The sequence below is a fragment of the Coregonus lavaretus genome (genome assembly GCF_964263955.1).
Source record: "Coregonus lavaretus genome assembly, chromosome: 10".
Lineage (NCBI taxonomy): Eukaryota > Metazoa > Chordata > Actinopteri > Salmoniformes > Salmonidae > Coregonus > Coregonus lavaretus.
The window spans coordinates 45,284,024-45,300,501 of record NC_139997.1 but is presented as its reverse complement, the minus strand read 5'-3'; the positions used below and the strand labels follow the sequence as shown (position 1 = coordinate 45,300,501).

General features: G+C 44.8%; 1 protein-coding gene across 1 annotated transcript in view; it reads left to right on the top strand.

The window, feature by feature from the left end:
* The window catches only part of LOC311136473 (lysine-specific demethylase 2B-like), a 49,222-nt gene that overhangs the window by 4,819 nt on the left and 27,925 nt on the right, over positions 1 to 16,478 (top strand). The window contains exons 7-12 of the mRNA XM_084170609.1: positions 1,780 to 1,873; positions 2,318 to 2,471; positions 2,673 to 2,788; positions 13,951 to 14,077; positions 14,406 to 14,815; positions 14,936 to 15,022. Of these exons, the coding sequence (XP_084026735.1) occupies positions 1,780 to 1,873; positions 2,318 to 2,471; positions 2,673 to 2,788; positions 13,951 to 14,077; positions 14,406 to 14,815; positions 14,936 to 15,022 (988 nt within the window). The remainder of the gene's footprint in view (positions 1 to 1,779; positions 1,874 to 2,317; positions 2,472 to 2,672; positions 2,789 to 13,950; positions 14,078 to 14,405; positions 14,816 to 14,935; positions 15,023 to 16,478) is intronic.

Genomic DNA, 16,478 nt, shown 5'->3' with positions numbered 1-16,478 from the left:
ACCAATGACTTGAAGAGTGGAATTTCTACCCTGTCATATCCACAGTAGAAGGCTTTGGATTAGAAGTATCACAGCCTTTTTACTAGGGCTGTGACGATACCAGTATCACCATTTTTTCCATGACAAAAATGAAAACACGAAGCAGACAAACTCTAAAATATTGTGTTCTATAGCTTGGAGAAAAAAAGGGACTCTGGATGACAACATAATGATGTTGTTTCCAACATTAGGGCTGTTTTCCTAAAGAAGTTAAATCCGCTTAGTGTTTTGTTTCCTTGCCCCGGTACTAACGAGTATCGTGATACTGGTATCGTCCCGGCCATACTTTTTATTTGGCAGTTTTTATCTATCAAACACTCAGTGTGTGGTATGCACTTGTAGCTAGCAATAATATTAGCTGATTTCAATCTGAGAAACCTTGAGAGTAGACTGACTGTGCTGGCTGCAAAATGATACCAGGAGAACAGATGCACCATTTTACAGTAGCCTACATACAAATCAAACCACCTAACAAAAATCATGACTGCGGCTCTAACAATAATGTGCCTTGTAATGATAGTATGGCCGGGACAATACAAGTATTGTGATACTCGTTAGTATCGTGGCAAGGAAACAAAACACTAAGCGGATTTAACTTCTTTAGGAAAACAGCCTTAATGTTGGAAACAAACATCATTATGTTGTCATCCAGAGTCACATTCTTTTATTTTCCAAACTATACCACACAATATTTTAGAGTTTAGGTCTGCCTTGTAATTTCATTTTTGTCATGGAAAAAATATTGCGATACTGGTATCGTCCCAGTCCTAAATGATAGTGTGTTCCATTTTCTCCACTGAAGCCCTGGAGTCATAGCCTCAGTCATAACCTCGCAAGCCGCCTGATTTCGCGAGCTTACATTGTTTTACTATAGCGCAGCGGTAATCAGTCTGGTTTATATGAGGCTATTGGAGTCAGTGGTCGGGTCCCGTTCTATTAATAGACCTGTTCTCCTCCTCAGTCTTATCTCACTGAATGATTTATGTCCCACGGAGCCCTAATCATTCCACAATTAATTTCCAGAAGAGAGGCCGTTGTGAGCGATTCTGTTAGCTTATTTGTGGTTACTGATTTTTGTGTGTGTGTTGGAATAGGGTACTGGCAGTTGTAGTAGAGAGTAGTGGATTTCAAACAGATATTGTGGTTTGAGTGCTTGTTTCTTAGGAATAAATCACAAAGACATTTTTGCCCAAATAGCTTCCTTATTCAGTTGTACAATGCACAACTGGAATGTTGAAATGGTACAATTACTGTATCGTTTCTGGGGTAAGAACATTTAACACAAAACGAGCTCACTGAACATTTCTAACACACTGTTTTTATATAATTGGTGGCCATACTGCACATCTTTTATTTTCGGTTTATGATGAAAAATGTATGCACTCACTAACTGTAAGTCGCTCTGGATAAGAGCGTCTGCTAAATGACTTAAATGTAAATGATGTTCATTCAGCTCAGCCCCTAGCCCATAGTCTTTTTACAGTTACATTTTAGTCATTTAGCAGACGCTCTTATCCAGAGCGAATTGCTGGAGCAATTAGGGTTAAGTGCCTTGCTCAAGGGCACATCGACATATTTTTCACCTAGTCGGCTCAGGGATTCGAACCAGCGACGTTTTGGCTACTGGCCCAACGCTCTTAACGGCTAGGCTACCAAACAAAGAAAATATGGTCCCTCAAGTTCATCAAAACTATTCAGATGCAGTGGGTCATCCTCCACCCCTCTCATCTCCCTCTGTAGGTACTGTTTGATGAGCGTGAAGGGCTGCTATACTGACTTCCACATTGATTTCGGGGGCACGTCTGTGTGGTATCACGTTTTCAAGGGAGGAAAGGTAAGTTGTCATGTTTGTTTGTTTTCCAGACAGTATGTGGCAAACAACAGTGCATCCTGAGGCTCTCTGGTATACCCTCCCCCAATCCTGGTACTGTACATGTATCCGATTTCTGTAGAGGCGCTACAAATGAACCTGTTCCCTGTTTGTCTCAGCGACGGCTGCAGAGTCAGCAGAAATCAGAGGATTGTTGCTAGGGTGTCCGTATGCACACCTTTGAGGGATCACATTATACAAACTAGCAAAAGGTCGTGCTAGAGCAAGAAGAGGAAGCGATGGGGAAGAACATTATGTGAAAGGATGAGCAAATCTACGAAATGTGCTGACTTCTCTATTATAAGCTGTAACCTTGAGTGTTGTTAACATATAGAAATATATCGCCCATGTTTTTAGATGACAACCAAAGCCACATCCCCAACTTTTATCTCCCTGTCCTGTCCCCAGGTGTTCTGGCTGGTGCCTCCGACACCTCATAACCTTGCCCTGTATGAGGACTGGGTTCTGTCAGGCAAGCAGAGTGACGTCTTCCTGGGAGACCGTGCAGATGGCTGCCAGAGAGTTGAGCTAAAACAGGGCTACACCTTCTTCATCCCCTCCGGTGAGCTGCCTAGCATTTTGTTTTGATCTATTCCTATCATAATATCATTGTAACAAACCATACAGTACATGCACTGCTTTATTCGGGCATGTGTTTGAGAACATGTTTGGGCATACCATGTCTATCTGCCTGAGCATGTCTGAGCATGTTTTGAGTGGGTCAGCTGGTTCTCATGATGTTTGGCTGGCTGTCCCGTTTCAGGCTGGATTCATGCAGTCTACACCCCCGAGGACACACTGGTGTTCGGAGGCAACATTCTGCACAGCTTTAACATTCCCATGCAACTCTCCATCTATGAGATAGAGAACAGGACTAAGGTAGGCTGTCGCATACAGGTATCCCAGTACTGACGCTTCACTCCACCTTTGACCTTCTCCATTAGTGAAACCATTAGTGAAACTAAACTGTCTCTACAATGAAGATGGATGGGGAAACAGCCTCACCTTATAAACTCAGCAACAAAAGAAACGTCCTCACTGTCAACTGCGTTTATTTTCAGCAAACTTAACATGTGTAAATATTTGTATGAACATAACAAGATTCAACAACTTAGACATCAACTGAACAAGTTCCACAGACATGTGACTAACATAAATTGAATAATGTGTCCCTGAACAAAGGGGGGGTGTGGCCACCAGCTGCATTAAGTACTGCAGTGCATCTCCTCCTCATGGACTGCACCAGATTTGCCAGTTCTTGCTGTGAGATGTTACCCCACTCTTCCACCAAGGCACCTGCAAGTTCCCGGACATTTCTGGGGGGAATGGCCCTAGCCCTCACCCTCCGTTCCAACAGGTCCCAGACGTGCTCAATGGGATTGAGATCCGGGCTCTTCGCTGGCCATGGCACATAACACTGACATTCCTCTTGCAGGAAATCATGCACAGAACGAGCAGTATGGCTGATGGCATTGTCATGCTGGAGGGTCATGTCAGGATGATCCTGTAGGAAGGGTACCACATGAGGGAGGAGGATGTCTTCCCTGTAATGCACAGCGTTGAGATTGCCTGCAATGACAACAAGCTCAGTCCGATGATGCTGTGACACACCACCCCAGACCATGACGGACCCTCCACCTCCAAATCGATCCCGCTCCAGAGTACAGGCCTCGGTGTAACGCTCATTCCTTCGACGATAAATGTGAATCCGACCATCACCCCTGGTGAGACAAAACCGCGACTCGTCAGTGAAGTGAACGTTTTGCCAGTCCTGTCTGGTCCAGCGACGCTGGGTTTGTGCCCATAAGCGATGACGTTGCCGGTGATGTCTGGTGAGGACCTGCCTTACAAAAGGCAAACAAGCCCTCAGTCCAGCCTCTCTCAGCCTATTGCGGACAGTCTGAGCACTGATGGAGGGAATGTGCGTTCCTGGTGTAACTCGGGTAGTTGTTGTTGCCATCCTGTACCTGTCCCGCAGGTGTGATGTTCGGATGTACTGATCCTGTGCAGGTGTTGTTACACGGGGTCTGCCACTGCGAGGACGATCAGCTGTCCGTCCTGTCTCCCTGTAGTGCTGTCTTAGGGGTCTCACAGTATGGAGATTGCAATTTATTGCTCTGGCCACATCTGCAGTCCTCATGCCTCCTTGCAGCATGCCTAAGGCACGTTCACACAGATGAGCATGGGCATCTTTCTTTTGGTGTTTTTCAGAGTCAGTAGAAAGGCCTCTTTAGTGTCCTAAGTTTTCAAAACTGTGACCTTAATTGCCTACCGTCTGTAAGCTGTTAGTGTCTTAACGACCGTTCCACAGGTGCATGTTCATTAATTGTTTATGGTTCATTGAACAAGCATGGGAAACTGTGTTTTAAACCCTTTACAATGAAGATCTGTGAAGTTATTTGGATTTTTAAGAATTATCTTTGAAAGACAGGGTCCTGAAAAGGGGACGTTTCTATTTTGCTGAGTTTACAAACAAGTCTAGATCACTTACAGTGGGGGAAAAAATTATTTAGTCAGCCACCAATTGTGCAAGTTCTCCCACTTAAAAAGATGAGAGGCCTGTAATTGTCTTCATAGGTACACGTCAACTATGACAGACAAATTGAGAAAAATGAATTTATTTGCAAATTATGGTGGAAAATAAGTATTTGGTCACCTACAAACAAGCAAGATTTCTGGCTCTCACAGACCTGTAACTTCTTCTTTAAGCGGCACCTCTGTCCTCCACTCGTTACCTGTATTAATGGCACCTGTTTAAACTTGTTATCAGTATAAAAGACACCTGTCCACAACCTCAAACAGTCACACTCCAAACTCCACTATGGCCAAGACCAAAGAGCTGTCAAAGGACACCAGAAACAAAATTGTAGACCTGCACCAGGCTGGGAAGACTGAATCTGCAATAGGTAAGCAGCTTGGTTTGAAGAAATCAACTGTGGGAGCAATTATTAGGAAATGGAAGACATACAAGACCACTGATAATCTCCCTCGATCTGGGGCTCCATGCAAGATCTCACCCTGTGGGGTCAAAATGATCACAAGAACGGTGAGCACAAATCCCAGAACCACACGGGGGGACCTAGTGAATGACCTGCAGAGAGCTGGGACCAAAGTAACAAAGCCTACCATCAGTAACACACTACGCCGCCAGGGACTCAAATCCTGCAGTGCCAGACGTGTCCCCCTGCTTAAGCCAGTACATGTCCAGGCCCGTCTGAAGTTTGCTAGAGTGCATTTGGATGATCCAGAAGAGGATTGGGAGAATGTCATATGGTCAGTGGAAACAAAAATAGAACTTTTTGGTAAAAACTCAACTCGTCGTGTTTGGAGGACAAAGAATGCTGAGTTGCATCCAAAGAACACCATACCTACTGTGAAGCATGGGGGTGGAAACATCATTCTTTGGGGCTGTTTTTCTGCAAAGGGACCAAGACGACTGATCTGTTTAAAGGAAAGAATGAATGGGGCCATGTATCGTGAGATTTTGAGTGAAAACCTCCTTCCATCAGCAAGGGCATTGAAGATGAAACGTGGCTGGGTCTTTCAGCATGACAATGATCCCAAACACACCGCCCGGGCAACGAAGGAGTGGCTTCGTAAGAAGCATTTCAAGGTCCTGGAGTGGCCTAGCCAGTCTCCAGATCTCAAGCCCATAGAAAATCTTTGGAGGGAGTTGAAAGTCTGTGTTGCCCAGCGACAGCCCCAAAACATCACTGCTCTAGAGGAGATCTGCATGGAGGAATGGGCCAAAATACCAGCAACAGTGTGTGAAAACCTTGTGAAGACTTACAGAAAACGTTTGACCTGTGTCATTGCCAACAAAGGGTATATAACAAAGTATTGAGATACTTTTGTTATTGACCAAATACTTACTTTCCACCATAATTTGCAAATAAATTCATAAAAAATCCTACAATGTGATTTTCTGGATTTTTTTTCTCATTTTGTCTGTCATAGTTGACGTGTACCTATGATGAAAATTACAGGCCTCTCTCATCTTTTTAAGTGGGAGAACTTGCACAATTGGTGGCTGACTAAATACTTTTTTTCCCCACTGTAGTTTGCTGTGTCAATGAGTATGAGAACTGGATAGTCCTTTCCTCAGCCCCTACCTCTGTTTTTTTTACAGATCTGAACTGGATAGGTGAAATCCGAAATCTATATGAAAGAAGCAGTTGGGAAGCTAGGGATTGAAATGGAACGAGGCAGGAATGTGACACAGGATAGGCACAAGTGCTGAAAGTGCAGTCATTTTCATTACCATCCAAATGAGAAACGGGCTGATGTGCTAATGATAGTGCAGATGAGGATGAGCTCTGTGCCCTCCCCTGCGGGTGTGCTTTTATAAAAAATGCCATCCATATTCATGTGGAAATAGTCTGTGACAGCGGTTCATGTTTAATCAGAATACAGCGCTACAAGGGCTGAAATTAATCATGGAGCTTGTTGTTTCATATTGGCAAATCTCTCATGGACAGATTCTGCGCGTAAACCGAAGAATCTGACATTGATTATTTGGAAGGATCAGGATTGGGCGAAGGCGGTGCTTAACCAATTTTAAACCCAGGGGATAATAAACACAGGTTAAATTAGAGGAGGGGAGGGTTTTTTGGCTGAGTTTTTTTTTTGTTGCAAGGGTTGAGGCTTCGCAAATCGGAGCTCCCAATTTCTAACACATGGACCCACGCAGCTGACCAAATTACGCAAGATTTGAGTTCTGGGTTAAATGAGATTACATACTGGCAGCCTGAGACAGAAAGACTGTTTCTCTTCTTTTCACACAAACTCCCAGGGGCTTCTTATGTTGATGAAATATAGTGTATATGAGGCTATTGCTTTTGTGTGTATGCATGTTTGTACTGTAAATGACCTAAATAAAGGAATGTCTAGAAGGATTTCACCCTTTTTATTCCGGTATTCTTTCCAATTATAAGATCAGAGTAGTTACTGTAATGATATGGATGCAAGTCCTGCAGGCTTTGAGATTTATATGGATACTTGGCTAAATGTAGCTTTCTCATATATGATGGATAGCTGGTGGGAAGAGTCAGCTTTGCAGAAAGTACACGACTATTTTTGTTTCTGCTGGGAAAGAGGCATGAGAGAAATAGAGACAGTTTCATATGCTCCCCAGGGCTTGGCACGTTGTGTTCATTCTATTTTTACACCTCGAGACAGAAATGGAGCTAGAGAAAGAAAGGATTATCACTGAAAAGTGTTGATCTGTGTGAAATCATCACAGCGAGATAAATATAGCTGTGTTTCTAAGAGGAGAGTGGGAATCAGATCATGCTGCTGTGTCTATGAGAGGGCAAGCTCTCCCTGGAGGGATGGGAATGAATGGAAGAGCTTGGCCTTGAATAGGGCCTCTGGTTTGCCAGTGTGTGTTTTGCATTTGTGTCATTTAACTTAACCGTTTTCTCGATCATGATGTTTCTTAGTTGAATTGTTCAACTAGTTTCTTACACTACATGACCAAAAGTATGTGGACACCTGCTCGTCGAACATCTCATTCCAAAATCATGTGTATTTTTGGAGTTGGTTCCCCCTTTGCTGCTATAACAGCCTCCACTCTTCTGGGAATGCTTTCCACTAGATGTTGGAACATTGCTGTGGGGACCTGCTTCCATTCAGCCACAAGAGCATTAGTGAGGTCGGGCACTGATGTTGGGCGATTAGGTCTGGCTCGCAGTCAGCTTTCCAATTCATCCCAAAGGTGTTCTATGGGGTTGAGGTAAGGGCTCTGTGCAGGCCAGTCAAGTTCTTCCACACCGATCTCAACAAACTATTTCTGTATGGACCTCGCTTTGTGCACGAGGGCATTGTCATGCTGGAACAGGAAAGGGCCTTCCCCAAACTGTTGCCACAAAGTTGGAAGCACAGAATTGTTTAGAATGTCATTGTATGCTGTAGATTTCCCTTCACTGGAACTAAGGGGTCTAGCCCGAACCATGAAAAACAGCCCCAGACCATTTTTCCTCCTCCACCAAACTTTACAGTTGGCACTATGCATTGGGGCAGGTAGCGCTCTGCTGGCATCCGCCAAACCCAGATTCGTCCGTCGGATTGCCAGATGGTGAAGCGTGAATCATCAAATCAAATCAAATTTGATTTGTCACATGCGCCGAATAAAACCTTACCGTGAAATGCTTACTTACAAGCCCTTAACCAACAATGCAGTTTAAGAAAAATGTTTACTAAATAAACCAAAGTAAAAAATAAAAGAGCAACAATAAAATAACAATAACGAGGCTATATGAAGGGGGTACCGGTACCGAGTCAATGTGCAGGGGTACAGGTTAGTCGAGGTAATTGAGGTAATATGTACGTGTAGGTAGGGGTAAAGTGACTATGCATAGATAATAAACAGCGAGTAGCAGCAGCAAAAAAATAAGTTTGATTAGCTGTTCAGCAGTCTTATGACTTGGGGATAGAAGCTGTTAAGAAGCGTTTTGGACCTAGACTTGGCGCTCCGGTACCACTTGCCGTGTGGTAGCAGAGAGAACAGTCAATGACTAGGGTGGCTGGAGTCTTTGGCAATTTTTAGGGCCTTCCTCTGACACCACCTGGTGTCCTGGATGGCAGGAAGCTTGGCCCTTGTGGTCGGAGGCTGAGCAGTTGCCATTCGAGGCGGTGATGCAACCAGTCGGGATTCTCTCTGGTGCAGCTGTAGAACCTTTTGAGGATCTGAGGACCCATGCCAAATCTTTTCAGTCACCTGAGGGGAAATAGGCATTGTCGTGCCCTCTTCACTACTGTCTTGGTGTGTTTGGACCATGATAGTTTGTTGGTGATGTGGACACCAAGGAACTTGAAGCTCTCAACCCCCTCCACTACAGCCCAGTCGATGAGAATGGGGGCGTGCTCGGCCCTCCTTTTCCTGTAGTCCACGATCATCTCCTTTGTCTTGATCACGTTGAGGGAGAGGTTGTTGTCCTGGCACCACACTGCCAGGTCTCTGACCTGCTCCCGGTAGGCTGTCTCATCGTTGTCGGTGATCAGGCCTACCACTGTTGTGTTGTCGGCAAACTTAATGATCGTGTTGGAGTCGTGCCTGGCCATGCAGTCATGGGTGAACAGGGAGTACAGGAGGGTACTAAACACACACCCCTGAGGGGCCCCCGTGTTGAGGATCAGCATGGCAGATGTGTTGTTGCTTACCCTTACCACCTGGGGGCGGTCCGTCAGGAAGTCCATGATCCAGTTGCAGAGGGAGGTGTTTAGTCCCAGGGTCCTTAGCTTAGTGATGAGCTTGAAAGGCACTATGGTGTTGAACACTGAGCTGTAGTCAATGAACAGCATTCTCACGTAGGTGTTCCTTTTGTCCAGGTGGGAAAGCGCAGTGTTGAGTGCAATAGAGATTGTATGCAAATTGTAGTGGGTCTAGAGTTTCTGGGATGATGGTGTTGATGTGAGCCATGACCAGCCTTTCAAAGCACTTCATGGCTATAGACGTGAGTGCTACAGGTCGGCAGTCATTTAGGCAGGTTACCTTGGTGTTCTTGGGCACAGGGACTATGGTGGTCTGCTTGAAACATGTAGGTAATACAGACTCGGCCAGGGAGAGGTTGAAAATGTCATTGAAGACACTTGCCAGTTGGTCAGCGCATGCTCGGAGTACACGTCCTTGTAATCCGTCTGGCCCTGTGAAGGTTGACCTGTTTAAAGGTCTTACTCACATCGGCTACGGCGAGCGTGATCACACAGTCGTCCGGAACAGCTGGTGCTCTCATGCATGCTTCAGTGTTGCTTGCCTCGAAGCGAGCATAGAAGTTGTTTAGCTCGTCTTGTAGGCTTCATCACTCCAGAGTACGCGTTTCCACTGCTCCAGAGTCCAATGGCGGCGAGCTTGACACCACTCCAGCTGACGCTTGACATTGTGCATGGTGATTTTAGGCTTGTGTGCGGCTGCTTGGCCATGGTAACCCATTTCATGAAGCTCCCGACGAACAGTTATTGTGCTGACGTTGCTTCCAGAGGCAGTTTGGAACTCGGTAGTGAGTGTTGCAACCTAGGACAGACGATTATTATGCGCTACGCGCTTCAGCACTCAGTGGTCCAGTTGTGAGCTTGTGTGGCCTACCACTTTGTGGCTGAGCCGTTGTTGCTCCTAGACGTTTCCAATTCACAATAACAGCACTTACAGTTGACCGGGGCAGCTCTACCGGGGCAGCTCTACCAGGGCAGACATTTTATGAACTGACTTTTTGGAAAGGTGGCATCCTATGATGGTGCCACGTTGAAAGTCACTGAGCTCTTCAGTAAGGCCATTCTACTGCCAATGTTTGTCTATGGAGATTGCAAGGCTGTGTGCTCGATTTTTTTTTTTTTTTTATACACCCGTCAGCTACGGGTGTGGCTGAAATAGACGAATCTACAAATTTGAATGGGTGTCCACATACCTTTTGTGTATATGTGTGTGTGTGTGTGTATGTATGTATATATACAGTGGGGAAAAAAGTATTTAGTCAGCCACCAATTGTGCAAGTTCTCCCACTTAAAAAGATGAGAGAGGCCTGTAATTTTCATCATAGGTACACGTCAACTATGACAGACAAAATTAGAATTTTTTTTCCAGAAAATCACATTGTAGGATTTTTAATGAATTGATTTGCAAATTATGGTGGAAAATAAGTATTTGGTCAATAACAAAAGTTTCTCAATACTTTGTTATATACCCTTTGTTGGCAATGACACAGGTCAAACGTTTTCTGTAAGTCTTCACAAGGTTTTCACACACTGTTGCTGGTATTTTGGCCCATTCCTCCATGCAGATCTCCTCTAGAGCAGTGATGTTTTGGGGCTGTCGCTGGGCAACACGGACTTTCAACTCCCTCCAAAGATTTTCTATGGGGTTGAGATCTGGAGACTGGCTAGGCCACTCCAGGACCTTGAAATGCTTCTTACGAAGCCACTCCTTCGTTGTTTGGGATCATTGTCATGCTGAAAGACCCAGCCACGTTTCATCTTCAATGCCCTTGCTGATGGAAGGAGGTTTTCACTCAAAATCTCACGATACATGGCCCCATTCATTCTTTCCTTTACACGGATCAGTCGTCCTGGTCCCTTTGCAGAAAAACAGCCCCAAAGCATGATGTTTCCACCCCCATGCTTCACAGTAGGTATGGTGTTCTTTGGATGCAACTCAGCATTCTTTGTCCTCCAAACACGACGAGTTGAGTTTTTACCAAAAAGTTATATTTTGGTTTCATCTGACCATATGACATTCTCCCAATCCTCTTCTGGATCATCCAAATGCACTCTAGCAAACTTCAGACGGGCCTGGACATATACTGGCTTAAGCAGGGGGACACGTCTGACACTGCAGGATTTGAGTCCCTGGCGGCGTAGTGTGTTACTGATGGTAGGCTTTGTTACTTTGGTCCCAGCTCTCTGCAGGTCATTCACTAGGTCCCCCCGTGTGGTTCTGGGATTTTTGCTCACCGTTCTTGTGATCATTTTGACCCCACGGGGTGAGATCTTGCGTGGAGCCCCAGATCGAGGGAGATTATCAGTGGTCTTGTATGTCTTCCATTTCCTAATAATTGCTCCCACAGTTGATTTCTTCAAACCAAGCTGCTTACCTATTGCAGATTCAGTCTTCCCAGCCTGGTGCAGGTCTACAATGTTGTTTCTGGTGTCCTTTGACAGCTCTTTGGTCTTGGCCATAGTGGAGTTTGGAGTGTGACTGTTTGAGGTTGTGGACAGGTGTCTTTTATACTGATAACAAGTTTAAACAGGTGCCATTAATACAGGTAACGAGTGGAGGACAGAGGAGCCTCTTAAAGAAGAAGTTACAGGTCTGTGAAAGACAGAAATCTTGCTTGTTTGTAGGTGACCAAATACTTATTTTCCACCATAATTTGCAAATAAATTCATTAAAAATCCTACAATGTGATTTTCTGGATTTCTTTTTCTCAATTTGTCTGTCATAGTTGACGTGTACCTATGATGAAAATTACAGGCCTCTCTCATCTTTTTAAGTGGGAGAACTTGCATAATTGGTGGCTGACTAAATACTTTTTTTCCCCCACTGTGTGTGTGTGTATGTATGTGTGTGTGTGTGTATGTATATATATATATATATATATATACAGTTGAAGTCGGAAGTTTACATACACTTAGGTTGGAGTCATTAAAACTCATTTTTCAACCACTCCACAAGTTTCTTGTTAACAAACTATAGTTTTGGCAAGTCGGTTAGGACATCTACTTTGTGCATGACACAAGTAATTTTTCCAACAATTGTTTACAGACAGATTATTTCACTTATAATTCACTGTATCACAATTCCAGTGGGTCAGAAGTTTACATACACTAAGTTGACTGTGCTTTTTTCTGGAAAATTCCAGAAAATGATGTCATGGCTTTAGAAGCTTCTGATAGGCCAATTGACATCTTTTGAGTCAATTGGAGGTGTACCTGTGGATGTATTTCAAGGCCTACCTTCAAACTCAGTGTCTCTTTGCTTGACATCATGGGAAAATCAAAAGAAATCAGCCAAGACCTCAGAAAAATAATTGTACACCTCCACAAGTCTGGTTCATCCTTGGGAGCAATTTCCAAACACCTGAAGGTACCACGTTCATCTGTACAAACAATAGTACGCAAGTATAAACACCATGGGACCACGCAGCCGTCATACCGCTCAGGAAGGAGACGCGTTCTTTCTCCTAGAGATGAACGTACTTTGGTGCGGAAAGTGCAAATCAATCCCAGAACAATAGCAAAGGACCTTGTGAAGATGCTGGAAGAAACAGGTACAAAAGTATCTATATCCACAGTAAAACGAGTCCTATATTGACATAACCTGAAAGGCCGCTCAGCAAGGAAGAAGCCACTGCTTCATAACCGTCATAGAAAAGCCAGACTACGGTTTGCAACTGCACATGGGGACAAAGATCGTACTTTTTGGAGAAATGTCCTCTGGTCTGATGAAACATAATGGCCATAATGACCATCGTTATGTTTGGAGGAAAAAGGGGGTTGCTTGCAAGCTGAAGAACACCATCCCAACCGTGAAGCACGGGGGTGGCAGCATCATGCTGTGGGGGTGATTTGCTGCATTAGGGACTGGTGCACTTCACAAAATAGATGGCATCATGAGGAAGGAAAATTATGTGGATATATTGAAGCAACATCTCAAGACATCAGTCAGGAATTTAAAGCTTGGTCGCAAATGGGTCTTCCAAATGGACAACGACCCCAAGCATACTTCCAAAGTTGTGGCAAAATGGCTTAAGGACAACAAATTTAAGGTATTGGAGTGGCCATCACAAAAGCCCTGACCTCAATCCTATAGAAAATGTGTTGGCAGAACTGAAAAAGCGTGTGCGAGCAAGGAGGCCTACAAACCTGGCTCAGTTACACCAGCTCTGTCAGGAGGAATGGGCCAAAATTCACCCAACTTATTGTGGGAAGCTTGTGGAAGACTACCTGAAACGTTTGACCCAAGTTAAACAATTTAAAGGCAATGCTACCAAATACTAATTGAGTGTATGTGAACTTCTGACCCACTGGGAATTTGATGAAATAACTAAAAGCTGAAATAAATCATTCTCTCTACTATTATCCTGACATATCACAATCTTAAAATAAAGTGGTGATCTTAACTGACCTAAAACAGGGAATTTTTACTAGGATTAAATGTCAGGAATTTTGAAAAACTGAGTTTAAATGTATTTGGCTAAGGTGTATGTAAACTTCCGACTTCAACTGTGTGTGTGTGTGTGTGTGTGTGTGTGTGTGTGTGTGTGTATATTTCAATGCAATCACAGCGAAGAGTTTTGTTTTAGCCTAGAGAAAATTTCACTTTTAAGTGCTATGATAACTGTCTAGTCACAGACATTATGCCTACTGCTTGAGTATTAACACAGAAGGAAGTAAATAAACCACCGGACCCACAGTGAAGATTAGGCATTAACTCTTGTTAATCATTACAAAATGGTAGCAGACTAAACATAGGAATGACTACCCTCATTGTCTTTTTGGAGCCTTTTGTTCTCTTAGATAGTGACACTTTCTCTCCAAACTCGTTTCAGGTTCATTCCAAGTTCCGCTACCCGTTCTACAATGAAATGTGCTGGTATGTCCTTGAGAGATACGTGCACTGTCTGACCAAGCGCTCCCATCTCGCTCCGGAGTTCCACAGAGAGCCTCTGCTAATCGGTGAGTGAGCCCAGCTAATGGAGCTGTTTAACCAATGCCCGGGGGTGTCCATGAATGCTGCCTCAAACCTTCTTCTATCCCGAGAGCTCTTGCCTTGCACTCTTGTTGTAATTACCACTCACAAGCGGGTAACACTCTAATCCTTTGCTAAGAGACAATGTTATGACACCCTCTGACCTCTATTTAATCAGTGAGACTGCGTTATCACAGAAACGATAGCTAGCATGATGAAAGTGACTGAAATTATAATTTGACCGGAATGGTTACACATGGAGCACAGCTGACTGGTCCTTTAGTCTTCTCTCATCCTCCTCCTGCTCTTCTTCAGACTTGGAGACGAAGCTGAGCACAGAGAGCCCCTCCTCTGACTCGCGGAGCCAGGACATGGACGAAGAGGACTCCTGCGAGACGCAGCAGGGACGAGATGAACTGGGTGACAGGTCAGCATTTGATGACCCGTGCTCTCCTGATAACAGGAAGGGTAAACCCAGTGGCCCTCAGCCCCTCAAAGCTGCCTTGGAGGATAGCTGCATCCACACCTCCACCCAGCCTCCAGAGTTCCCCAAAACCCCCTCTGGCTCACCAGGCTCAGAGTCTCAGAGTAAATGGACTCATCTGACTGAGTTTGAACTGAAGGGCCTTAAGGCCCTGGTGGAGAAGCTGGAAGCACTCCCCGAAAATAAGAAATGTGTCCCAGATGGCATCGAGGACCCCCAGGCCCTGCTGGATGACATGAAGGTATGTGCCTCGTCCAGCTCATACAGCTCCGGTCTAATGTATTTTCTGTCTCTGTGTAAATATCTGGACGTACCATTACAAAACAAAGGAATTTACTTTACTATTTTTCCCGTTCCCCAGGTTGTCTTGAAGGAACATGAAGACGATGATCCCAAAATGGCTGCCACTGGAGTACCTGTGGTGTGCTGGCCCAAGAAGTCTGCCAAGGTGAGAATGCGGTGTTTGTAGCCTCAGTATTGTCATTCATCTGTCATCTGAAAGCCTGCCCATATTCATTCTCTGTCTTGGCCCAGTAGAGCAGGGCGCATGTCGTGGTTTTGGTACTTGTGTGTCTCTCACTCTCCTGTCTCTCAAACTAGATGATCTTCTTCCCTAGTGCAGAGATTGTACTTATTTGCATAATTTTGATTTAGTGGGCTGCAGAATTGCCTAACGAGGGAGATAATGAGATTCTGTATTTTTTGCTCCTCTTCTCTTCCATGTCACAGCTGGGTCTCATCCAGTGTCTGTCATTGTTGGATAATTAACACTGTTATGAGTGATCTTGTTTACCAAGTGAGGGCTTTGTGTTTACTGATAAAAGGTTAACTAAAACTATGCTCCTTATGGGTGATCTAGGCCTACTGATCAGCTTGACAAATCATTTGCAAATAAGTCTGATTTATTATTTTGTATCAATGTCCAAAAATGCTTAATTGTTGTGTCACTGCATCTCATTAGACATCACTTCTACTGTTGTGTTGATTAAACAGAATGGGGAATGAGGGGAGGAGTGGTAGCATAATAGAACATGGTCTGTGCGAAGGCCCTTTAGATATTTTCTAACTTCCTGTACTGCATCTAAAGCTCCAAGCAACTACAGTACAGCTGGACATAAAGTAGAAGCCAGAGCAGAGCAATCAAAGCCAGATTCACTGATGCAGTGGGCAGGCAGGAAAGCAACAGACTAGATCAAACCCTCACAAAGCAGTCTAATGTGGACACAGTAGCACATAGCTGCATTGTGCTGGATTTTGAGAATATAAATCTGTGGTCTGCTGCTCCCCCTACCTGTCGTCGGTCAATTTAAAGGCCAGCTGCTGATTCTGTGGGCTCTTTGTGTGCTCCTTTTGGAATAAAACACCATCTGTCTCTCTCTATTGGCTGGACTGGTCTGGTCTTCCTTCCCAGTGATCCTGCTCATGTAGGAATATCCCCAAACTGGTTCTGCGTTCTTCTTCCTGACTGGAAGAAGGGGGGCTCCACTGCACATATTCAAATACTTTATCTGCATATGGACTCCCCATTGGCTGCACTGTCTCCCTGTACTCCTCCCTCCCAGAGACCTAGCCATTCCCTATTAATGAGCTAGCCTGCTCTGCTCTGCTGTGTGTCTTGCCTTTGCTGGTGATTGTGGAGCAGGAGGGAGGGTTGTGCGGTAGACGGCAACAGCAGCTGGATGAGAAGGCGGCTCAGGCTGGGGCGGGCTGCAGCCATGTCAGTTTGCTGTGAGTTGGTCAGGGTATGAAAAGCAGCCATGGCCATGTCGCTGAGCACTGACGATGAGGATTACGACTCAGAGGCTGAGCAGGTTGGTTAGCGCACTGAACCCCTTGGGACATAGCAGAGGAGAGGAATGTGTCTGTGTGTGAGGCACAGTTAATTGAGCTGAGCAGTGGTTGAT